General features: G+C 38.0%; 1 protein-coding gene across 2 annotated transcripts in view; it reads left to right on the forward strand.

The window, feature by feature from the left end:
- Positions 1 to 26,142, forward strand: part of KCNC1 (potassium voltage-gated channel subfamily C member 1) — a 214,552-nt gene that overhangs the window by 150,012 nt on the left and 38,398 nt on the right. The window contains exons 2-4 of one of the 2 annotated variants that reach the window (XM_070764381.1): positions 252 to 1,185; positions 18,274 to 18,462; positions 22,624 to 22,688. In XM_070764381.1, the coding sequence (XP_070620482.1) occupies positions 252 to 1,185; positions 18,274 to 18,462; positions 22,624 to 22,688 (1,188 nt within the window). Of the gene's footprint in view, positions 1 to 251; positions 1,186 to 18,273; positions 18,463 to 22,623; positions 22,689 to 26,142 lie in introns of those variants that run through there. The other variant, XM_070764372.1, reaches the window with a different exon arrangement.

Raw genomic sequence — 26,142 nt, forward strand, 5'->3', positions numbered from 1 at the left:
CAGCATTTGCTGGCTGGGGAATTCTGGGAGTTGAAGTCCAAATATCTTCAAGTTGCCAAGGTTGGGAAACACTGCGTTATGGGATGGTTACCAAGAATCTGTCTTTAGGTGTTTGTGCCAGCCTTATTTTCTTTAATGAGTCACAAATGGATCTCTGCATGCTTGGTGATCTTTCTATCCTTCCCGAAGGAACTTAAATCCTCTAACTATTTTCTTCTTCTTCTTCTTCTGTTTTTTTTTTCTTTCCACAGTACATCGCATTTGCTTCCCTCTTCTTCATTCTGGTTTCCATCACCACCTTTTGCCTCGAGACCCATGAGAGATTTAACCCTATCGTTAACAAGACAGAAAAGGAAATTGTTGGCAATGACACCCAGGTGCGGGTCTATCAGGAGACTGAGACGGAGGCTTTCCTGACCTACATTGAAGGGGTCTGCGTGATTTGGTTTACTTTTGAGTTTCTGATGAGGGTCATTTTCTGCCCCAACAAGATGGAATTTATCAAAAACACCTTGAATATCATTGACTTTGTGGCCATTCTCCCCTTTTACCTGGAGGTTGGACTCAGTGGCCTGTCTTCCAAAGCCGCTAAGGACGTCTTGGGCTTCTTGCGGGTGGTCCGGTTTGTGCGAATACTGCGAATTTTCAAGCTGACTCGTCATTTCGTAGGACTGCGGGTTTTGGGCCATACTCTCCGTGCCAGCACAAACGAATTCTTGCTGCTCATCATCTTCTTGGCACTGGGCGTCTTAATCTTCGCCACGATGATCTACTACGCCGAGAGAATAGGTGCTAAACCCAATGACCCTAGTGCCAGCGAACACACACATTTTAAAAATATCCCCATTGGCTTCTGGTGGGCTGTTGTCACCATGACGACCCTGGGCTACGGAGACATGTATCCTCAGACTTGGTCAGGCATGCTGGTGGGGGCCCTCTGTGCTCTCGCAGGCGTGCTGACCATTGCCATGCCTGTACCCGTCATTGTGAACAATTTTGGAATGTATTACTCCTTAGCTATGGCTAAGCAGAAGCTACCAAAGAAAAAAAAGAAGCATATCCCGCGGCCGCCCCAGCTGGGATCCCCCAATTATTGTAAATCTGTCATAAACTCTCCACACCACAGTACTCAGAGCGACACATGCCCACTCGCCCAAGAAGAAATGTTAGAAATTAACAGAGCAGGTAGGAAACCTCTTAGAGGAATGTCCATCTGACTTTTAATCTCCATCCTTTCTAGAGCTTGAAAGATTCAGTCAGACTGCATTCTTAGCCCAATGGATAGCACGTTATCCCATTATTGTCCCACTGCCACAAATGGAAATCATGTGTGGGACATACAGGTTTCAGGGACAGGTGACCAACAGGAGAAGCTGATGAACAAAATTTAGCACTGCACAGGTTCGTTAGGAGCCCTCAGATCAGTCTTGTTTAACAGGATACTTACAGGTTCTGAAGGAACAACTAGATGGAGGAATAATTTCAGAGTTTTATAATTTTCACTGGCAGACTAATTTTTAAAAAAAAAAAAATTCAAGATGGTTCACAAAGATTGTCTGCTATTTAGTATGTTAGTAGTCAAGGGCACAGCTTTTGCCCCAGAAAGAAAACACAAACACAGCAGTATATTTTCCCCTAGCTAGCTACTTTCCTTTTATACTTAGCTACTTGTAAAGTTGCAGAAAACCATGGATTTGGGGGGAATTAGAAGAACAAAGCAAACAGTAACTTACATCTACATGCAGATCCATAAGAAAAACACTCCCCCCCCTCCTCCAAAGTGGTTTACTTATTTGAGTGGCAGCTTAGACTTCTTAAAGACACGTGATGAGGTTCAGAAAGGAACAAAGCTGAACAACATAAGGATTTTATTCTGTGGCAGGCAATTCCAACTCAGTAGGATCGTACAGAAGCTTAGCACTTAGCATTCAAAACACAAGGCTCATCAATGCTTTCTCGTGAAAACCTAATCTACAATCAACAGCTTCTTCAACCATCTACTATTAAAAGGCTGATGGAAAAGGGGGGACATGGTGGCCATTGGGGGCAGATTTCTTCTGAAGAGCCTTGAGCGATAATCTCACAGGGTATCTTTTAAAAAAAAATAGAGATAAACGAAAGCAATAAGAAAACAATTCCATTTGGATATAACTATTTTTCACATTGGTTCAACATAGAGGTTGGGGAATAAAAAAATACTAGTCATCATGGAATATGTTATAATATCCCATGGCTAGTGGTCAGTTATGGGACTATCTCAGTTTTATGAGACTCCTCCTCAAAGAGCACACAAACATACAGGGCTTTGATCTGATTAGTTCAACCCCATAATCTACCTCTATCCATGGAATATCATTGACCTATTCTGTGGGGGGATAATATTGTCATTTTAAGAAAAAAAACCAGACACCAATTATTTTGGCTGGTGAAATCAATGTAAATTGCGAGCCATGTGCAATATTCACCCTAACTGTTGGGAGTGGGACATTTCCGATTGGTATATATCGAGAGAAAAATAAATTAATCATTTATTCAGCAGTTCATGCTAAACTTTAGGGGTAAGAATCTGTTTAAAAGGATGAGCTTATGATGGTCTTGCAGTACCATTTATTTGTTTACTTTTGTGGAAAACCTAATTTATTGCTCCATGCGGTGAGGACTCTTCTCTTTCCATCTCATAGCCATGCATGCGGATGCTATTGAAAGAACACAAAAGAAGTATAACTTTCCTTTGTGTGTGTGGCTTCACCAGTGCCAAATGCTAATTTCTAAGAGATGACAAAGAGATAGTGCAACTTTTCAGTTATTTCGTTGTGGAACTTGAAAAATCCATCCAGATAGGTAAAGTTTTCATTATTATTTTTTTGCCTCTGTTCTTTCCTGTGGATTTTTTTTTAATCCTTTAATTTAATTTGAAGACTTCCATTGCTCCAGGCTGGCCACAATCCATGCAAATGACTGCCTCTTTACTATTTAACCCTTTGCACATACCTACGCATTCTTCTCAGGTTGCAAATGCTTACCACAAAGTCATCACCAAGAGTAATGCAACTTCTTCATGAGTAAAGAAGTACGTGTATGATTCTGTAACACAGGGACAATAAAACAATGCTTATGAAGCAGTATGCTGCATATTTCCAACTGCTGAACAATGTCCCTGCTTATTGGGTGCCTGTAATCCAGAGAACCAATTGGTTTTCATGAAGGCTCTAAAATCATATGTGACCATTGTGTGTAAAAAAAAAAAGGTCTGTGGCCACCTGTTGTCATTGGTCTATTTCTTCTCACATGTGGAATTATGTGCAGTATGAAGTGAACTGTACTGTATATGATATAAGCCAAGCAGCTCTTTTGTACTGGTTATGACTGGGCTAGCACTTCTATGCAGCCCAGTTCATGTTAGGATGTCAACAAATGATTCCATCCATGAAAAAGGTTATGTGCAGAAAACAACTGGTCAGCTTGCATGCATGAGCCTTAAAGTCAACAGTTTGTTTGTGCTTTTCATCAGCTCCAAGGGCCCATTTGTAATTTGTTTAATAGAGTTGGATTACAGTACCTGGTTGTCTATTCAATACAATAATAGAAGCAAATGTTTCATACTTAATTGTCAGGGAGAGCATTAAGGAGTTGAGGAGGGTTGTCATATCCAGAATAAAGAGATCTGAAGATTCCAAGGTGATAACGTAAATCCTATTCCCTGTATATGAATGTCATCGTAAGTTAAACTTCTAAGTATCAGCCCCAAATATCCCAATCCTAGAAATGAAAAGCAACCAAAGAGAATCACAACCAACACCCAATTATCAGTGGATGTTGATCTATGAAATAGAGAGCGTCTAACAATGACTCTAGATGCCCACTTTATCCTGGGTTTCTTTAATTACTCTCATTGTCATATCCGAAGAAACATACTTCCTTTATCATTTTGTTATAATTCCTACCATGTAGTGATCAGCTACTACCTTGTGGTATAGAATACAAGGAAGTAAACTGCTTCAGAGGCAGATTAAATGAATGTTCTGTGCACCTTGCAATAAGATATTGATCAGCGGTAGTCAGTTTCTGGTGCAGTAGGAAATTTTAAAATTAGATTATTCTGCTCTTAACGCATTAAAACATCCCAAATTTTATTTGAATCTCCCTCTAATGACTGCTGCTAGTAGGAGCACTAGTAACACTAGTAAATTCCAGTGCAAAAATATTCCTTCATGTTTGCACAAGTCTCTGTTTTCTCCAGCTTTTACAGTCCATATTAAGGAAGAGATTTTTTTTTTCTTCTAAAGAGTTTTGAAGTGATTGAAAGGCTACTGAAAAGAGTAAAATGGGTGCATTTGTGCATCAGATATCAAACCTTCTAAGAGAAATAGTTGATGCTCTTCTTGTGCTTGGTGCAACTTTCCAGTGTTTAGATGAGCTTGAAAGAAATGAGCTCAGGCCAAGTCTGACCTTGTAGTAAAGGTACGATAGAGGATAATGCATCTGTTTATTGACTAAGGTGATGTGAGCCTAAGTACCACACCGTTTCATTTAGAATGGCCTAGCTGTCTCTTTTGAGGATCCATTAGAACCCGCATAACCAGCTTCACTATAGAATTGCACTACCTACCTCATAGTGGATAGTTTACTTCAATAGAACTGTTTTGCCTTATTGAAGGAAAAAGTGATTCCTGATCTTAGTTGCACAGAAGCAAAATTATTAAGCCAGCGAGGTATATTTGAATGCAGTAAAAGTCAGGCAAGATGTTGTATTTGGTGAGCATATTTGCCGTTTTCAGCGCTTGGGGGTAAGCACTTTCACAAAATGGCTGCCAAAAAAAGCACTTACTGATGAATGCACTTACATTCATTGATGTGTTCCGTCACAAAACATCCACATGTATCTGATGGCAGGTTAGTGATGATGCTCCTTGCCATCCCCTCTAATAATTTCTCCTCCCCACATCTTCAAAATGCAGTCTGTAATCTCATGTCAGTTTTGTCTTTTTCCTGGAACCTCTGCAGTCAGCCACCATTATTATTTCCTAAGAATGCCCATGTGAATCCATAGGGGTTTTTCTTAAATTTATAATATTTTAATTAATTGGATTATGTATTGGATTGTCTTTTCACTTGTTGTGAGCCGCCCCGAGTTTTCGGAGAGGGGCGGCATACAAATCCAAATAATAAAATAAAATAAATAAATATGCAGTCTAGAAAATCTACACGAATAAACAATTATTTGCAGGAAAACAGCTTCCTGCTGTTTTAATTAAAGGGGTGGGGGGAAACGGGTGGACCATAGAATGCATTTGTAATGTCCACAACAGTAGTGGGTTCTAAAACCTGTTGCTACTGGTTCATGTGCACGCATGTGCAGAAGCATCCCAGGTGGGTGGGCAGAATCTCCCACCACCGCTACTGGTGCTCAGAACCAGGAGCAACCCATCGCTGGTCCACAGGTATAGCAATGCTCCCATTTCCTAATCCAAATGGAATTATACATTTGGGACATATCATCACTCAGGAGTCAAGTTCGTTCTTCACATGCAGAAGGCTTCTGAGTCCATCTCCATTCAGGGGAAACCTGGAAGTGGAATTGCTCCCAATTTAATAAAAAACAATACGCATCAAGCAGGACCAGTGATTATGTTCAGTAGAAGTCAGCTGCTCCATCCCAATGAGAACAATCCTAAACTTTATCATTCATTAAATGAGAATTCTATCCCAAATCATTCCATGCCTAGAAAGATATTAGTCTTCGGAGAGGGGCGGCATACAAATCTAATAAATTATTATTAATTATTATTATTATTAGACTTAAGAGGAAAAGGAAGATATTCCAATCTTCAGGTTTACTTAAATAATTGATATAATAAATGCTTATTTGTTTTAATATGGAGCTAATTACTTGCATGTTCCTTGGACTGGAACCCTTGCCTTTCTTGATAACTTTATCAGGAGCAAGAGTAGTGATGGGCGAACCCAATGGTGTTTGGGTTCGGCAAGTTTGGATGAACTTCACACAAAGTTCAGCCGAACCCGAACCTGAATGGTCCATGGCACCCAAGCTCCTCCCCCGGAATCCCATCGTTTTTTATTTTAACAGATTTTTTATTTTTATTTTTACGAAAAAAGATGCAGCAGCGGCGCCACAAGCAAAAGGAGGTCCTTTCACGTAAAAATTTTAAAAAAATATTTTTACGTGAAAATACCTCCCTTTGCTTGCAGTGCCGCTGCAGCGTCCTTTTACGTAAAAAAATATTTTTTTACATGAAAAGACCTCCCTTTGAAGGAGCTGGGAAATCCCTCCCACGAAGAGATTCTGGGAGTGGAGCTTTGACATCACGTATACCAGCAGGTTGCTAAGGACGTCAAGGCGATCACTTCCTGGATTCCATGAAGTGATCACCTTGGCGTCCTTAGCAACCTGCCGGTATACGTGACGTCAAAGCTCCACCCCCAGAATCTCTTCGTGGGATTCCCAGCTCCTTTTGTGCCTCCCAACCAGCCTCCCGACCAGCCGACAGCTCCCCGGTATTCGCCTTCCTCCACCGCCACTGGCGCCAGGCTCCTCCTCCTCCTCTTCTCAGCAGAAGGCAGCCGGGCGGTGGCTTTCACGGTGTTCGACATGAACGGCGAACCAAAGCACAAATTTTAAAAAATATTCGGGTTCGGGTCCGGCATGCCGAACACCACAAAATTCGGTATGGACCCGAATTGTGTGGGTTCAGTTCGCCCAACACTAACCAAGAGTAGACAATTTGCATTTCAGACTTTTTCAAGAGGGAGAGAAAAATCACCAGAGATTTCATGTGAACAGGTCCTTTGTTTACAAAAAGGAACAAAGACCAAAAAAGGGCAATACTATTTGTTTCAGTCACTTAATTTAACACGTTTGATGCAACGATCAAGGCATAAGTGTGATTCAGCACCGCATAGACCAAAAAAAGGAATATATACACATTACATTTCTATGAGTATCATGAAGATGGAATTTACATAGCAATCTTTCTCCCTTGTGCCTGTTAGATTGAGAAATATTTTTTTATATTAAATATTTCTCTACTGAGACTGATGAGGCTGGAGAAACTCACTCTGTGATTGCATGACAGCATACGATAGGAAGTCTATTGTCTAAAGCAGTGTTTCCCAACCTTGGCCACTTGAAGATATTTGGACTTCAACTCCCAGAATTCTGGGAGTTGAAGTCCAGATATCCTCAAGTAGCCAAGGTTGGGAAACACTGGTCTAAAGCATGAATGAGGTTAAGGAGGAAAAGATGGCTGATGGATGCAGCTTTATTATACGGAGTTTATTATGATTATTCACATTTTATGGAGGATCATTTGAGATGGATCCATTCTGAACTGAAACAGCAAAGCATAAACCATGACCCGTTGCTATTTTTGATTCTTTTGAGGCACCAAAGCAAGCTTTTCCCAGATTTTAATTGAAAGTCTGCTTTTGCTAGAGATAGGGAACACAAGTAGAAACTGATCAAAATTCGAAGACATGTTTACTTATTTCCCAAACTTGCACTGAATTTCAATTATTACTGGAACGTTTCATGCAACCTTGACTTGTCTCCCTAGAATCAACCATAATGGTCTAAAATTCTACATTTCTTTCCTAAAACATATGAGTTTGAATAGGATGCTTAGTGTTTTCTCCTCCAAAATTATATATACTGAGTGATTAAGTTAAAAGATAGGGAATGACCCAAAGAAACTCCCTCAGTGGCTGAGGTAAATTGGGTCCTGACATTCCCTGATTCTAGGCTTTCACATTCACTGTGATATTGCCTTGGGCTGTCTTTCTTTTTATTTATATATATATAAAAGTTTTTATTTACAAGTATACAATAAATACATAAAAAACATAAAAGACAATAATAACAATTGACAATTTGTAATGTGTTTAAACACACATTACATCGTGTGTTTAAACGATATGCCAAAATATAAAAATACAACAATCAATAAACATATAAACTTACAAAGAAAAGAAAGAGAGAAGGTGAGAAAGAAACAAAGAGAAGAAAATAAGAAAGGAAGGAAGAAAAGGGTGGGCGAGTGTACGATGGAGCTGTGTTAAGAATATGAACTAGTTTTAAATACAGCAGCTCATTACCTTACATCAAAATTGGTAGTATAAATAGGTAAAAGCAAACCTTGAATAAATCACGGTATTGAGATTTTAAAACTAAAAGGTATATTCCATATTTAAATATCTAGTATCTCTTACGACTATTGGAAAAAAAGGAAAGGTCTTTCCAGTATATTCCAATTCCATGACTTTGTACTTAAAAGAAATAACTCAATGACAATGCTGTTTATGACCATCCCAATTTGAAATTCTAGCCTCAGCAATACAACACCATCTCTGTCTAGGAATGTCTAAATCCTGTATTCAGTCATGTGTGATTAATAAATAGAGGCAACTTTGTTATAGTTCCTTAAATATCAGGATTGGACAACCATTCACTCTGCACGCAGTGAAAGCCTAGCGGCAATGTTATGTATTTGACTTTGGAAATTTGTGAATGTGAACGTCAGTCACCCAATTGAAACTGAGTAGGAACAAAATGACCATCTCTCTACCTTGTGGCGTTATCCAAATCTATTTGCTTCACTGAAAATGATGCAATCACAGGTCACGTTGAAAGCCAGTTGACCTTCAATGGTCACTTTCTGCACCATTGCTGATCAACATCAAAGCAGCTGCGCCAAAAAAGAAAAACCAAAATCCAAGATAATAATCTGATCAGAATTTGGAATCATGTCTTAAAATCAGAACTTGTAATAAGATGGGAGGCCTAAAGCACTGGCGATTTAAATCCTAGAGCTAGTGATAAAAGTGTATACTAGGCAACTAACAGAAAACAAATAATGGTTAGCTTGCACAACTAGAAAAGGGAGCAAATGATCATTTCATAGGGATCTTTTCAGTGTACTTTTTCTTACTCTCTTATACACGATGTAAACCTCTGCTAAGGTCCTTCTGCATCTGCTATTTTCATTAACTAACCATTCTCACGCCCATGGTCCTTCACATTCATCCCCACTCCATGAATGACATAGATGATCACCATGTTGCAGTGTTTATTATCTAAGAATGTATCTAACCTCAGGGATCTTAAAGGATAACAGGGAGAGGTAGTACCTACATTAAATCTCCCTCTCCCCGCTGTACATTGAATGCAATATAATATCTTCAATGTTTGACTTGTGCATAGCGCATTGTAACAGAGCATTGCTATGGTTTTAGTATGATTTCATAGATAGGGCCACTATCTATGATGGGCCGTTAAGTACTGCAAGACCACTTCAAGTTCCGAGATACATTTTGGGAAGTTCTTCTGGGAACAAACCTTTTTTTCAGGATTACCCAACTGGAACTTTTCAGAGTGACCTGTAAAGGAAAGACTACCTGACCTTCTCATACTTATTTTAACCCCTGGGCTTCAGTATTTAGTAAACCATTGCGCTACCTCATTCATTTTTAGAGATATGAGATACTCTGTCTCTAAAAATGGGGGTATTGTCTAGGAGGGAGATCACAGTATTGGCCAGTAAGATTTGAGAGAGGTTATTTGCTGAAAGATCTTTACTGGGACCTACACTTCCTGGAGGGATCCAATTCAACGCACTGGTGAGTAACTACTCACAGGTAGGTTGGGTTTAAGGGCCTTTGGGTTTAGTATGCTAAGCTAAAATTGATCAAGATAAGCTCTATGGCTAGAAAGATGACATTGAGTCACACACTTAGATACATGCATAAGATAATTCTAAGTTCTACGAAAAGCAATATTACTATTTGGGTCAAAAAGCTAAAAATATAAATATAAAAATATAAGTTTTGAGATAGTTAAAATCAGCTTCTGTGTAGAAACAACTGAAGTCTTTACATGTTCTTCATGTTTCTCTTTTTCTCTCCTTCTCACTATTTGATTTATTTATTTGTTTGTTTGTTTATTTACTCCTATATGTTGCTTCCAACTTATGTATGTTACAGACTGTCACATTTTATATTCTGAAGTTTTTCTTCAATTGTCATCAACCTGAGTTCCATACTGGGCAACAGAAGGACATTAGAGTACAGTTCTTTAAATCCAAAACAACAAGGGATATCACAGGCTGTAGGTAAACTCCACTGAGGTTGTGACACACACACAAAGCCTGATGAAAAAGGTATAAATACCAAAAGAAAAAGTAAGTACTTGATGCAACATGGCACTAATTAGCTATGTTGCTCTCTTTAGTACTATCTGCATGGAAAACAAGTTAAGTTGCATAGCTCTCCAGCAGAATAATTCCAAAATGTATCCGCTGTAAGAGGATTCCACTACTGCTTTCAAAATCACTTCTATCATAGCTCGAAGCTGTACTTGTATCCATCATCTTTCTAAGCTGTCATTTTCTCACGTCATCATTACTTGTCTGGGTTTTCTTGTCTCTTCTGTAATTCTTCTCTGTTATAATTAATGGCAATTGTGCTACCCTCCCCTTAACAATCAAAATGAGTCCATGGTTTTCAGTAGAACTACTCCTAAGAGAGGGTATTTAGCACCAGAATGAGTCATATCCTTTCACAGCAAACAATGGAGCAGAGTCCTTTTGGAATTCCATTGGAGTTCTGATATACACAGGTATCTAATGTTTCTTTTTGAGCACAGTCTGCTGCACAAGGCAGACAAATATTTGTTGATCTAGAGGATGATTGAAAATGTCCCTTTTGTTTTCAATGAAGCAAATCTTGATAGTGCTTTTGTGTTTATTTCTCAACAAAAGAGAAATAAATATGGATGCATCATTCTGAATGTAGAAAGCTGGATCCTAATTTATCATATATTAGTTGAGCCTAACTTAAGCCATGTTGATTAAAGTATGAGTAACTAAAAATAATTCCATTAGAAACACGCATAAAAATAAGGTATAGGGTGGAAAGAAGAGCAAACTAAAAGGATATTAACAATTCAGCTCAAGAACCCCCAAATTTTAAACTTAACAGTGTAAAGTGCAATTTCACAAAAAGTGAGTTAAATGTATAATTGTACTAGAATTTTACTACATCTAATAAAACCATGTATATAAGCAAATAAATATTTTCATTTGGAATTAAACTAATAGCTAAATAACATGATCTCAGTTAATATATAAACAAAGATTGATTTTACAAAGACAGAAACTCCTATTTTTAAGTTAATTTTTTTTTTAAATTATTTTTGTTTTAAAATAATTTAAGTTTGGTTGCATTGTTTCAGGTCTGGTCTTTGGCAATTATACAAATAAATGCCCACCATCTCAACCTGCTACAACTAATTATTAAATCCCCATTGATCCACTGTTCTATTCTCTTTTTTCCACCTTCCACAATTTTGCCAAGCATTGCTATTTTTTCTACTCCATTGCCTGCTCACATCTATAGCCCAAAGTAAATGAGACTTTTTGATTTTGGGTCATGGCTTCAAGTAACTACTCAGGAGATTAATTCATCCAAGGCCAACTGGATTTTCTTGAAGTCCGTGGTACTTAATAATTGTTTCTAAATCTATTATTTAAATCATTTTAATCTCTCTCAAATGCCCAGAGTTGTATACTACTCCTAAGTAATATGTTGCTAAAATTTAGCAACAATTTAGCAATTTACTAAAGTAAAGCTAAGTCATTCATTACTAAAGTAAAGCTGTTACTTTAATTATTCTGATTTTTGTTGTCACAGAAATACCCTTGATCTTGTCTAACCTTGCTTTCTTCCCATGAGTCAAATTATTCACCTGTCCCGTTTGATTTCTGAGTCCCAGAAAATCAAAACTATCATCTACATTCACTCCGTCTGGTCAACTGTGAGTTCATTAGTCAGCCAGTTGACGTTACCTTTGTAACTTCAATCTTTAACTTTAATTTATATGGCTTGCTTTCTAGGTTTGCTAATTTAATGAGCTCAAATCAGCCTTTTTTCTTCAGCTAAGAAAGTAGTCTTCTCTAGTCAACTAGTCTTCTCTAGGCAACTCAGACATCAGTGTTCCTAGCTTGAATTGTGTTCTAGCTGACATTTCTTCCAGTCTTGTCATGCTTTATTATAGATTTGCTGAATAAATTAAATGATCATAGCAACAAAATGCATGTTTATTTCACTTCCTTCTCTATTTTGAACCACCATATCTCCCCCTACTTATTTGTAAGAATAGGTAATTTGTGCTTTCTTCCGCATCTCCCTCCCGTATACCCTCTTCCTTCATATTTGTGACCAATGGAGCTGTTAGCTATTTAAATGCTGCTTTTCCAGTAGCTGTAAAGCTTTTTTCTGTACTGGGTGTTTTCCAGTATGGCGGTTATTTCACTAACTCTTCATTTTGTAAGGAAGTCAATTTCTAAATATGTTGTCTCTGAAAATGTTTCTGTTGTTTATAATCCTATTGATAATGGATTGTAATAAATATATTTATTCACTAACTTCATATCAATGGAGATTCTCAGTCATCCAGGTCATGGTTGTCTCAAAGCTGCTTTTTCAAAAGGCAACTGGATTTTCTTTGGTTTTTCCTTGAAGATGTTTCACTTCTCATCCAAGAAGGTTCTTCAGTTCTGATTAAACAATGGAGAATGGAAAGATGTGTATTCTTTGCAGTCACATCTGGTCATTAGCCCTCTCCTTGAGAATCCTTGAGGGCCCTTGGAGGATTCTCTCTCAGGGTCACCTTAATAGTGCAATGGAGTGTTTCAGCAGTTCCAAGAAGGTTCCACAGCTATTTGTACTATTCAAGTGTTCTTAAGGGCACAGATAAATCTCCAAGCGACTTTGAAGTACCCAATCTTTTCTAAAGTTATATTTCCTACTAAATGCAAGTTGCAGTAGAAGTTGTCAATGTTTTCCACCACTACATTTGTAGAGGCAACATATGTTTATGTAACACTGATATTCACTAGACATTAATTCTAGCAGATCCCGCTGTATAGAGCATTGGTGAGACCACATTTGGAATACTGTGTTCAGTTCTGGAGACTTCACCTACAAAAAGATATTGATAAAATTGAACGGGTCCAAGGATGGGCTACAAAAATGGTGGAAGGTCTTAAGCATAAAACTTATCAGGAAAGACTTCATGAACTCAATCTGTATAGTCTGGAGGACAGAAGGGAAAGGGGGGGGGGATATGTTCGAAACATTTAAATATGTTAATGGGTTAAATAAGGTTCAGGAGGGAAGTGTTTTTAATAGGAAAGTGAACACAAGAACAAGGGGGCACAATCTGAGGTTAGTTGGGGGAAAGATCAGCAGCAACGTGAGAAAATATTATTTTACTGAAAGAGTAGTAGATGCTTGGAACAAACTTCCAGCAGACGTGGTTGGTAAATTCACAGTAACTGAATTGAAACATGCCTGGGATAAACATATATCCAGCCTAAGATAAAATACAGGAAATAGTATAAGGGCAGACTAGATGGACCATGAGGTCTTTTTCTGCCGTCAGTCTTCTATGTTTCTATGGTTCAGACAATATCCTAACATTTATAACCAAGCCATTGTTGGTTATACAACTATTTAAAAATGATTGATTTCTTGATACAGTCTTATGCTTGAAATATTTACCATATGGTCCTCTGATTTATAGTAACTAATCCAGCCCATTTAAATTTACATGTGCCTAAACCATCCATTTAGTGGGCTTCATTTCAACTTTGACCATTTAAATTTTCTCTTGCTTCATGTGTCTCACATTATGTTTTCCAGATTGTATATGTCTTTGAAAGATGAGTAGCTCCTCTTTTAGTATAGGCATCATCAGTGACTAGACTCTCTTACAGCTTTGGTCTGGTCATATTATCACCTCTGATTCATTTCCAGTAATTATAGGGATTGCCTTCTAACATGAGATTTTCATCATCTGGTATAAATTTGTTTCACTTCTCAGCCATGTTCATATAATTGTTTTTACTTTCATACATAAGTAGTTTGCAATTGTGTTCTATCAAATTTGATTTTGGAACTCATTCTTCTAAGTGGATTGACTTTCAATTCATCTTCAGGGCCCCATGTTTCCTCATACCTGTCATGGATCATCTTAATCTCCTTATCAGCAAAGTTGACCCTCCAACTCGGCCAGCATTACTCTTGGATAATATTAAAGTTACCAAGTCATCACATCATGTCAAGTTTCTAATTCACAGTAGGCATAACGTAGCTTATCACTCTGTTAATATTAAGTTAAAATGCAGTAAGGTGTCTGGGCACATCTCCTAAGGTTTTAAACAAAAAAATTATTTTAGATTGCATCATCTGGATTTCTGGTTTCAATAAAGTGCTTTTTGAATTCTAAATCACAAATGCAGATTTTAGAAAGAACACTCAGCATTCTTTATAACTTGGGCCCACAGCGATGGTGCAAATAATCTCTTGATAGAGTTTACAAATGCTCATCAGTGAAAATGCACAAATGAAATCATTCAATTGATGGGACAAATCTGATCCAATTGTCAGTTACCCTAGTGATTATCCATTAAAAAGTTACTTCCCTTCAAAATGTTAGTTTTTGATGACCATTTCGCTTCATAAAAACTTTTCTCCCAAGCCGGCCCAAGTTTGCGGAGAGGGGCGGCATATAAATCCAATAAATCTAATCTAATCTAATCCAAAAGGGCCATTGGCTTCTCCATCTGGTTACCTCATGATGCTCACATCTGTTGATACTTGGAAACCAAACAATTTTTATGTTTTGAAGTGTGGTCCTGATCTTAAAAGTGACTGCCCACCTGTTTGAGTTTGGGGGTTTTTAAAGTCAAACTGTTCTATCCACAAGTATTCTGAGAATAGAGGAGGTATTTTTAGGTTGCATTGATTTGAAGCATTATGTTTTCTAACAAAGCTGTGCAACACTTTGTGTTTTATTGCCCTGACAACTTAAGAAAACATGCAGCTGCTTTAAACCGTGCAAAGAGATGGTGCATTCTCATTCCCAAATGTTTTTGGGACTCTAATTCAAAGCACAGACCTAATGAATTAAATGTTTTGCAATTGAGCAAATAGTGTTGACTTTGCTTTCATTTTTTTAAAAAATCTTATATTTTGGATTTATAACATTTGCAAGAAGAAAGAAGCAGAACCGTGGGGAAATGTACATAATTCCATGCTTTTATTTATTTATTTTTATTTTCTCTTTGCAAACACAAGCAAACAAAATATAATAGAAAGCAATAACCCTGAATAGGACCTCCATTATATTTTGAAGAATTACACCAGTCAAATGTTATATAAGGAGAAAAATAATAATATCCCTTATCAAGAGGATAATACAGTAATTGTCCTTTGTATTTTTTCCTCTACTGATATAACTCAGATTCACTAATATTAGTTTTGAAACTCAGGCCTCACTCACCGAAATCATCTGAATATAACAGGGTTTGACATTTGAGCTTTTCTGGCTCTTTCAGGGCCATTTCTTATTTATTTCCTTGGTTGGGCAGCCATTGTTGCTAAATCAGATAATTGAGAACTGTGGATTAAGACAAATGGGTACAGGCCCTTGATTGTTGATTCTGATGTAATGTCTAGATTCCTTCCTTGACTTTGGAATTCAAGTGAGAATCAAGTGAGTGGAGAATAAATGTTGGTCATCACAAAATTATTTTCTGTGATGTACTGATTTTTTAAAAAGTCATTTTAAAAAGAGGCTGAAATTTCCAATATCAAATTTGGTTTAAGAGTTCAATTGTCTTGGCATAGTTCATATGCTGTCTTAAGAAATAAATACATAGTACCCAGTTTATAAAGTGCTATTTCATGCAATCTTTCCTCTTTTTTTGGAGAATTAAAATGAATCAATTTTATTTTTAAAACCATGTATTATTTATTAAATGTAATTATTTACATCCTACCAAATGTCCACAATCTCCCTTGTCTTGGTCCCTTTTATATGTTGTGATTTAATTTCTCTGTTCTGTGCAATCTAGAAGTCCAGATTAAGTGTTTTTTAAAATGAATTCTTATGAAAAGTTATAATTCTCCATAATAATTTACAAAATACCGTAAGACACACCATTTCCTTGTAAAGAATGGCAATACATGTACAAAGATTCAAACTACCGGTATCTCAAAATCCAAGTATTATTTTTTGGTTGGATGAAAATATTAACAAAAATGTGAATGATATATCGGTAGTAAAAAATGAAGCAATCTGTATTTGCAAGTAGGTAACACAGACAATATAGGTCTGGGATTGGCAATTTTTTTAGGTGGCAGGTACCATTAAACAATTTTACATAGTGACACAAATCACAAGAAAAATGGAATTAAAATCATCAAATTTTCACAAGTTCCTCCAAACTCATTACATGTTGGAAATCTCACTATGAAATATGTGGAGATTTTAGCATTTGCACCTAAGATCTCATGATATTTCAATATTCTCACCTGAAATCTTACAAGGTTTTGAAGACCATTATACTCTCTAGTGAATTAGCAACTCAATGAAATTTTAGCTTTCACATTCAATTTTAGTTTTGCATTTAAAATATGGTTGTTTGGATATTCTCTAAAGATATTACAACCTTAGTGCTGTTGCCAGTTGTCATTAAGTTTTGAAGCCAGTTATAGTAAAGTTAAGGAAAATCAGGGACTTGATTCTATCCATTTATAATTGCTTGATCCAACAGGCTTCATTTAAAAAAAAAAAATCCATGTAGAAACAGATATAGTGAAAATTCAATATACTAATTTGATAAGTCACAATATAATACCTTGCCAGGATATTTCTGTACTATCACGTTTTCCAAGTAATTGTAAAGATAAATGTAAAATAGTTAACTTCTAAATAAACTATAAAGTCAGTGTAGCAGGTATAAACTACAGAATTATAAAAATCAAAAGTAATTTGTTCATCAATTCTACTTACTACACAAGGTGGGAAGTAGATTTAGAGCCCCCTTACCTAAAATTTTCTAACAGAAATAAGAAAAGAGATCAGCATAGGAAGAAACATTATTATTATCATTTTTATTAAATTTATTTGCTACCCATCTCGCAGTTCAAGGCATCCTAATGTTATTTGTATACCTTATGCTCTTTAAATTATTTAAATCTCAGAAAGTTTTCAAATTATTTACTGACGAATACACTTGATAGTTACATGGTCTTTTATAAATGAGGAGATTGATTTTACTAATTACCCATTATGAATCAATGATACTACAGGCTGTGTTGGACAAGCCTGAGCATTAAATTCTAGCATAAGAACAGGATTTATTAGGCTCCATCAATTTTCCCTTAAGCTAAACCTGGGTAGAGGCACTTCTATGTCTATCCAGCTATCTACTCTATATGTAATAAGCCTTATGCAACTCAGAGTTTGAATGATGCAATTATAGCATGTCAGTTCCTTCAGAAAAAGTTACTTTTACATAAGATGATTCCTTCTTGGCCAGAGTGAACTATGCTAAATTCCACCTATATTCTTAATATACTAATTTGCACTTTAGTAAAAAATTAAAAGAGCACTTTAAATTGCTTTGAGATTGTGAAGCAAGTCACACAGAGGAAACAAAGTCAGTTCTCTTTAAAAACATGTAGATGGAAACATGTTTACAAGCCATTTTTAATCATGTGCCATGTATGTTTGTTTTTCAATCTCATTTGATTATCCAGAGATACCCAGAATCCTCTGCTGCCATAGAAATATGTGGAGGGAGGGAGGCAGGAGCAAGGTGGGGAAGAACCATCAGTCAACTTCTTGGCACATGGATTTTTACTGTTAAAAAAAATCTATGTTCTGCTATCACATTTCCATTGCATGCTACATGTGTCTGCGTAAAATGAGTGCCACTGTTTTGTATATACAGAAATGGATAATTTTGTTTCAAATTCACACTGGGGGGGTAAAAATGTAAGACAGCAAAGCTAGAAGTTACTCCAATGCCACAATCTGAATCATCACGAGTGCCAGCCTCAAAAACCCCCAAAATGTTAGTTCTAGAAAGCTAGATGAGAAACAGATCATGTGGGTGCCAGCTTCCATCCTACTAGATGTAATCACATTTTTAATTACAGACTCCTGCTCACAAAGTTAGGAGCCTTGTTTCTAGTAAGCTAACGTTCTCTTTTTTCTGTTTTTCCCCCCATTAACATTTTTCCTTTAAACAAGAGTGCCCCCGCACTTCGCCAAGCTACCCAGGACAAATGTGTTCATTTTCCTTCTGCCCATACTATTGCCACCTAGTTGTGGAACTCTACCAAGAGATTTCGTGTCGATGAAAGCATGCTTAGTGTTTCAATAGCCTTCTGCTTGTATGTTTGAAGATTCGAAACTGAATGGGGAGGTGGCCAAGGCGGCGCTGGCAAATGAAGACTGTCCCCACATAGACCAGGCTATGTCCCCTGAGGAAGGTCTGCCATTTACCCGTCCTGGCGCTCGGGAGAGATATGGACCTTGCTTCCTCTTATCAACCGGGGAATATCCCTGCCCGCCTGATGGAGGAATAAGAAAGGGTATGTAGATAAGGTCGGCTGATCACATAGATAGTAAGATAGTTTAAGATGATGATTTATTGAAGAAGTATTACGTTTGTTTGAGAACATTGGTTTCTTGCACTAAAAGTCACAGTCAGACATCTTAATCCATTCACCAGGCAAGAAATTGGGATGGCTAACATTTGCACTTGTGTTCCCTTTGAGGATAATCCCACCTAATAAGTATGTCCAACATATTCTTTCATTGTGTATCATGACCTTAGTGGTTATATGACTCAGGGGCGGATTGTAGTTATTGCTGCTACCAGCACACTGTGCGTGCAGCTTCAGGTCTCTGGCATGGGCGCACATATGTCCCAGCGAGTATTTGCTTCTGTGCCTGCGCAGGAAGCAAAAAACTTCTAGGGGATGCTCATGTGCACGAGATTTTAGCCATTTTTTTTGCTTTCGCACATGCACAGAAGCAAAAAAGTGCTGAATCCCCTTGCAAAATTTTGCTTCCTGCCCATGCAGGAATGATCTGGACTCCCATTGAGATGACAGGGTCAGGTCTTAGTTCCACCATTTGGGAGGAGTTTGACCTGATAACCCCTGAGGAAGTGGACAAACCCATGGGAGCTGTGAGTGCTTCCACCTGCCTACTGGACCCGTGCCCCTCCTGGCTGGTCTCAGCCAGTCGGGAGGTGACACGCGGATGGATCTAGGTATTGATCAATGTTTCCTTGAGTGAAGGGTCATTTCCGCAACAGTTGAAGGAGGCAGCGATGCGACCCCTCCTCAAGAAACCATCCCTGGATCCAGCCGAATTGAAGAACTATAGGCCAGTCCCCAAAACATACTGTGATGTGCATGCACACATGACAGAGACCCAAAGCTGCATGTGCAGCTCAACTTTTACTACCGGTGGAGTGTCTTTTACCATTCTGGTAGGAACCCACTACTGATATGACTCCAATTAAGATTCCTCCCATTATTTTTGTTATGATAGCATTGCTGGGCCAGCCCAGTACCAACTCTTCCATCACCACCGATGTTTTCAGCCCTATAGTTTTGCTGTTAGTTCCAAGAAGGAAGGTCCTTTGTGACAAATGCAGTTTTTTGCAGTGGTCATTAAAACATCTCTTTGCCATTTCTCCTAGCAGAAACTCTAGTCCTTAATTTATTTTATTTATTTATTATTATTAATTAGATTTGTATGCTGCCCCTCTCCACAGACTCGGGGTGGCTAACAACAATAAAAAGACAATGTAAACAAATCTAATATTAAAAATAATCTAAAAAACCCCAATTTAAAGAACCAATCATACATACAAACATACCAGGATCCTGGTCTGGGAACTACCAAGTTAAGAAAAGCTCCATCATCAAGCAGGCTAGTCATCAAGGGATAGTATCTCTTCCTGCTTATCCCTGAAACACATGAAAATGTATTGTTGAAGTTAGTAATTGGTAGCTAATTGGACGATGCAGGCATATTCTATTATTTGCCCCTCTCTCTATTTTATAATATCTAAGTGAAAATTCCTCCATAAATTAAAAGGGCATAAATTCTTTCTAGTTGAGAAAAATAGCTACCATCAAAGTTCTACCACCATTTGATACTCCTGTGTTCAGTTGTATTAAGTGATGTTGAATTTTTGTTTTTTAATGCAATTACTGAGCCCCCTGAATAGTTCTTACAATATTGTTTGCACATATGAAAGAAAAAATAAGAAATTTGTGGCATATTTAATCCAAATCCAGGAGAATCAAAATAGCAATTTCTTAAGGTCACACCTATGATAACATTGACAAGTGCTTATTTAGGGGGGGGGGAACCCAACCTAAGTCAGCATAGCCAAAGGCTCTGTTGTGGCCATGGTGCTTCAAATGAGTTTACTCATATTGAACAAAATACTAAATGTGCTACATTCAGTTTAGTAAATGCAGAGCCTCAACTTACGTTTTGGGCGATTGTCACAAAAACCTTGTGGATTGTAGCTGCAAAGTATAGTAATTTTTCTACAGGCCCTGCAAAAACTGTCGTGTAGCACAAATCAGTTCTTTTACCAAACCTGTAGGATCCATTGCATGTTGACAGAAAAAGGGGGGCAGGTGAATATAGAACAGACATGTCAAATTCATATCTCATGGGCTGGCCACCCCCATGCCTGGTTTAGCTAAGAGGGGAAAAGTCACGATATGTTACATGATACCGCCATGTCACCACAAGTTTTGACACCCCTGCTATAGAGCAGTGTTTCCCAACCTCGGCAACTTGAAAATATTTGGACTTCAACTCCCAGAATTCCCCAGACAGCGAATGCTGGCTGGGGAATTCTGGGAGTTGAAGTCCAAATATCTTCAAGTTGCCCAGATTGGGAAACACTGCTATAGAGTATACTTAATTATAATTTCACCTTTTACTAATGATAAGATATAGGAGGGTCATTGTACTTTCACATGAAAGTTTTTGCTTAAGTTTACCTTTGTAGCAAAAGTGTTTTACACCTGATTCTGTACTCGATACACGTTGGTCATTTTTCATTCAGATTGAGTCCTGGTTCTTGGTTCAGTGCTTTGTGAGTTTGCTTCCAACAGGTTCTCCTTTTAGGATGACAAATGGACAATTCTCACAAAGCAACTGAAAAAACGAGGCTCCACCCAGTTGATTGAAAGTATGGCCAGCTGGCTAAAGGAATGATAAATGTCAGCATATTGTTGGCCTGTGTTGGGGTGGGTGGGGGAATATTATCAAGGACATTGCCTTTAGTGTTTCCACAGTTTTTCATTCCATAGATTGCATAACAATGCCTCTGATTTGCTGAGCTGTTTGGTGCATGACTTAAAAAAAAAAACTGGCAGAGGGGAGAGGAAGCCAAATGCATGCAAAAAAGCTGGTAAACAAATTGAGTAGTATCTCTATAGCAACAGAACTATAAATGCTTTTGATGGCACGGGTGGGGAGACAGAGACATTTTTAGTATCAGATAATACAATATGAAATGCCAAAGGTTCGGTACAATTGCATACAACACAGTGGCTTGGTAGTGTGACAGTTTCTCCGCGACAGATTGAGGGTTTGCATTTATTTATTTCCAGCTCCTCTATATCATAGCAGGGGGACCATTGAAATATAAGAATGTTGTTTTTTTCCTTCCACCATTTCTAGCCAAGGCCATGTTGCAAGGGATACTACTCTTGGCATGTCAAAGCATGTGAAAGATGCTGCTGCGATCAGGCTGTACTTTACAGAGTTTGACCATTCTGTTGTTGATCCAATAATCTGTGGTTTTATCTTTTTTTTCTTCTTCTTCTTCTTCTTCTTTTTTTAAAGAAGGTTTTAAGATGTTATAAGCCTTAACAGTTTAGTTTTCAGACATGGAAAAATGGTAGAAAGATCCTTCAAGCCTGGAATTCTTCGAACTTCGTGAGACATTCTTGGTCTCCCATTCCGTAACATGGATCAGTGGCAAAGAATGGTCTTCTAGATTTTAGCATTCCAATCATAAAGCCAATAAAAAGAGGGGAAAGTAAAGCAATGATTTCTCATTAGCTTATGTGGTGTCACTTGTAAGCAGATCCTGATGTTTGAAAGTATCACGGCTTCTGGTAGCATCTCATTGGGTTCATGTTACTACTGACGGTAGTAACACTTATCTCGGCCAGATCCTTCATCATATAGAGCTAAATTGACACTATTAGTTGCTTTTGTGGGCCATAACACTGCATGTTATTGGTACGTAAGATGCTAAGCTGGAGGCACCACATAGTTTCTTGCGGTGGTGCACCCCATACTGGTATGTGCTTTTCTCAGCGAATGGTAGATCCACTGGAAGTGGGTTAGATTGTCATATAGTCCAATGCTGAAACTTGCCAATGACTAAAGATTTTTGCTTTTCTCAGGATATTGTTGAGCCATAGGAACCTTACAAGAGTGTGAGCAAAATACAAGCAGTAGGACAAAACTTTGCATGGTGTCTCTTCTATGTTGAAAGCAATAAGATACACTGTAGAGAGAGAGAGGTCTCTAGCTGGCTGGCTGACTGCATGGGAAAAAAATATATATTGGCGGAGAAGAAAATTGGCTGCCTCTGCATGTAGCTCTTTCTCCTTTATCCTCCTTGCTATAAAACACCCAGCTTGGTTTGAAAAGCACAGGAGAGAAGCTCAAGTATTGATTATATTCTTTACATGCAGATCTTTGCAAAGAAAGTCCTGTCATTGCTAAATATATGCCAACAGAGGCAGTCAAAGTGACTTGACATGGAGAAAACGAGATGGACAATGATGGCTTATAAACGTCTGGGTGGAACTGTGCAGGCATAGAAGACCTCTTCTTTGGACAAATGTAATCTCCCTCCATGCAAGTTTGCAGGATGATATATGTGGTTTCAAAAAGGGAGACATGCAGGATTTCTCTATGGCCAGAATGTAACAAATGGCAGATTTTTTTTTCCCGTTGTTGTTTCATAGCATGAATTGCATGAAAAAAAGAAAACCCCTGAGATTGTAACTTACTTTACTATTAAAGGGGTGTTTTTTTGGGGGGGAGGGCGGGGAGATAAAGTAATATATTTTCCTTCAAAGCTCTTTACTTTTACATATGTTGTAGTAGCAAACTGTAAAAGATAATCTAAAGCCGTACATTCCTTTGCAATGGATTGTTTATTTGTATACATGATCACAAGGGTGGATGGTTTAAAAAGTGCAATTGGCAGTCATATTGACCATGCCTTCATAAATTCATCACGTAGAACATGAAACTCAAGAACTTTTCATCCAACTAGACTTGTGTAAAATGTACAAACAATCTTCTTTTCTTGTCTGTTTTTGTTGGCATGCTTGTGAAATCTGGGACCAGTTTTTGATCCTGATGGAAACAGCTGGTCTAAACTAATTTTCCAGCTCTGTACTTTATTGGTGTATAGATCCAATGTGAAGACCCTTTATGACAAATTGTTTATATTAAGTGATCAGTAAAGAATTCAACCAAAAAAGGAACCAACATTGTTTTTCTTTTAAGCAACAACAGCAACACTTGGGATTTTACAATATACAAATCAGGAAACGACTTTGATATAAACTTATCTCAGAGTTTCAAGAAACAAGAAAATGGCATTGTATGCAATTTAGAAATTCTGAATAAAATGCATGCACAATGTTATGCAAAGCAATTCTAGCATGAAATAAATTTTGTATAATGGTTTCAATGCCTGCTGTATAGTGTAAATCAGAATTCCTTTCTGAAATGTTCAGAACGTCCCAAAGAAATGTTCTTGAAATTGTAAATAAATTCCATGCAAAGATTCCCAATGGAAAAATCAAAGAGGAAAAAAACTTGCTTATACTTTGCTTATAAGATGGTAAACTGGTGAGTGCCTAAGGAAGTCACCTCCCAAATCCTTGATACAACTTACGTCTTCGGTCTTCACAACACTAATAAATATTTCCATAATTGAATAGATAAAATCTAGAGATTGGTAGATTTCACTCTATTCCTCCTTTCTCAATTAATAATAAAAGTTCGGCTTTTTAGTTGATAATGTGAATTCAGTTTTTCTTACTACTGTGGTTTTCTTAATAGTTGATAGCACTTAGAAAGATGTAGAATTGGATACCTTTTAATCATACTAAATGATGTCTTAAATTACCTAATACTGAAGGTAGTCGTGGAGGTTTGAATCATACCATTTTATTTCTGATTGAAATAAAACATTTAGAATTGTTGTCATAAATATGCTTGTAGTTAAAACACTGAAGCAAAGGATTAAGTTTCATAACATCTTAAGACCTAACTACTTCCTAGGAAGAAGGTAAGGCTATTGATGATGATGATGATGATGATGATGATGATGATGATGATGATGATGATAAAGTTTAGGAATAAAGTATTTCATAGAATAAACCCAAGAAGAAAAGCACAAGGCAGTAATAATAATAGTTATATAAATATAGAAGCTTTACTTTTCTTCATCCCACTTCCAAACTTCTTTCAATTCCTTAAAACAAAAATGGCAGCAAAAAAAATTCCAATTCTTTCTTATCCTTGAATGTTTAGGTCAGTATATTTAATAAGAAAAAATGAGGCATCTAATGTAGTGATTAATGCATGCAACCCACACTTCTAAATAGTCTTTTTTATTATTTATAAAATATGTATATAGGGATGTATGTGTAAGTTTGTTTATTTATTTGTTTGTTTGTTTGTACTTGTATGATGCCCCTCTCCGTGGACTCGGGGTGGCTCACAACAAGGACAATTCCATCTGTCCGTCCATCACCATTGGGGGGGGAATTATTGACCCCCCTCAGAGACGGTCCGCAACTTGGGTGTCCTCCTCAACCCACAGCTTACATTAGAGAACCATCTTTCAGCTGTGGCGAGGGGGGTGTTTGCCCAGGTTCGCCTGGTGCACCAGTTGCGACCCTACCTGGACCGGGAGTCACTGCTCACAGTCACTCATGCCCTCATCACCTCGAGGTTCGACTACTGTAATGCTCTCTACATGGGGCTACCTTTGAAGAGTGTTTGGAAACTTCAGATCGTGCAGAATGCAGCTGCGAGAGCAATCATGGGCTTCCCCAGGTATGCCCATGTTACACCAACACTCCACAGTCTGCATTGGTTGCCGATCAGTTTCCAGTCACAATTCAAAGTGTTGGTTATGACCTATAAAGCCCTTCATGGCATCAGACCAGAATATCTCTAAGACCGCCTTCTGCTGCACAAATCCCAGCGACTGGTTAGGTCCCACAGAGTTGGCCTTCTCTGGGTCCCGTCGACAAAACAATGTCATCTGACAGGACCCAGGGAAAGAGCTTTCTTTGTGGCGGCCCCGACCTTCTGGAATCAACTCCCCCAGGAGATTAAGATTGCCCCCACCCTCCTTGCCTTTCGCAAACTCCTTAAAACCCACCTCCGCCGTCAGGCATGGGGAAATTGATTCCCCTGGACCGTTTTCCATATTATGTATGGTTTATATGAGATGTATGATTGCTTTTTATATTAAGGGTTTTAAATTGTTTTAATCATTGGATTTGTACTGTTTTGTGTTGTGAGCCGCTCCGAGTCTCCGGAGAGGGGCGGCATACAAATCTAATAAATAAATAAATAAATAAATATACCAAAATACATAACAATAGTTTGTCCAATTAATATACAAAAACAATTCTTAGATTTCTAATTTAAAACATTCATATAGTATAAACCAGTCATGGGAAACTTATAGCACAGGTGCCACAGGTGGCACCCAGAGCGATATCTGCTGGCACGCGAGCAGTTGCCCTAGCACAGCTCCAACATGGATGTGTGTGATGGCCAGCTGATTTTTGGCTCACACAGAGGCTCGAGGGGGTGTTTTTGTTTTCCAGAGAGCCTCCGGAGGGTGAGGCTACCTTTGAAAAGTGTTCGGAAACTTCAGATCGTGCAGAATGCAGCTGCGAGAGCAATCATGGGCTTCCCAAGATATGACCATGTTACACCAACACTCCGCAGTCTGCATTGGTTGCCGATCAATTTCCGGTCACAATTCAAAGTGTTGGTTATGACCTATAAAGCCCTTCATGGCATCAGACCAGAATATCTCTGGGACCGCCTTCTGCCACACGAATCCCAGCGACCGATAAGGTCCCACAGAGTTGGCCTTCTCCGGGTCCCATCGACTAAACAATGTCGTTTGGCGGGACCCAGGAAAAGAGCCTTCTCTGTGGCAGCCC

Source organism: Erythrolamprus reginae, chromosome 1, assembly GCF_031021105.1.
Source record: "Erythrolamprus reginae isolate rEryReg1 chromosome 1, rEryReg1.hap1, whole genome shotgun sequence".
In the NCBI taxonomy this organism is placed as follows: Eukaryota; Metazoa; Chordata; class Lepidosauria; order Squamata; family Dipsadidae; genus Erythrolamprus; species Erythrolamprus reginae.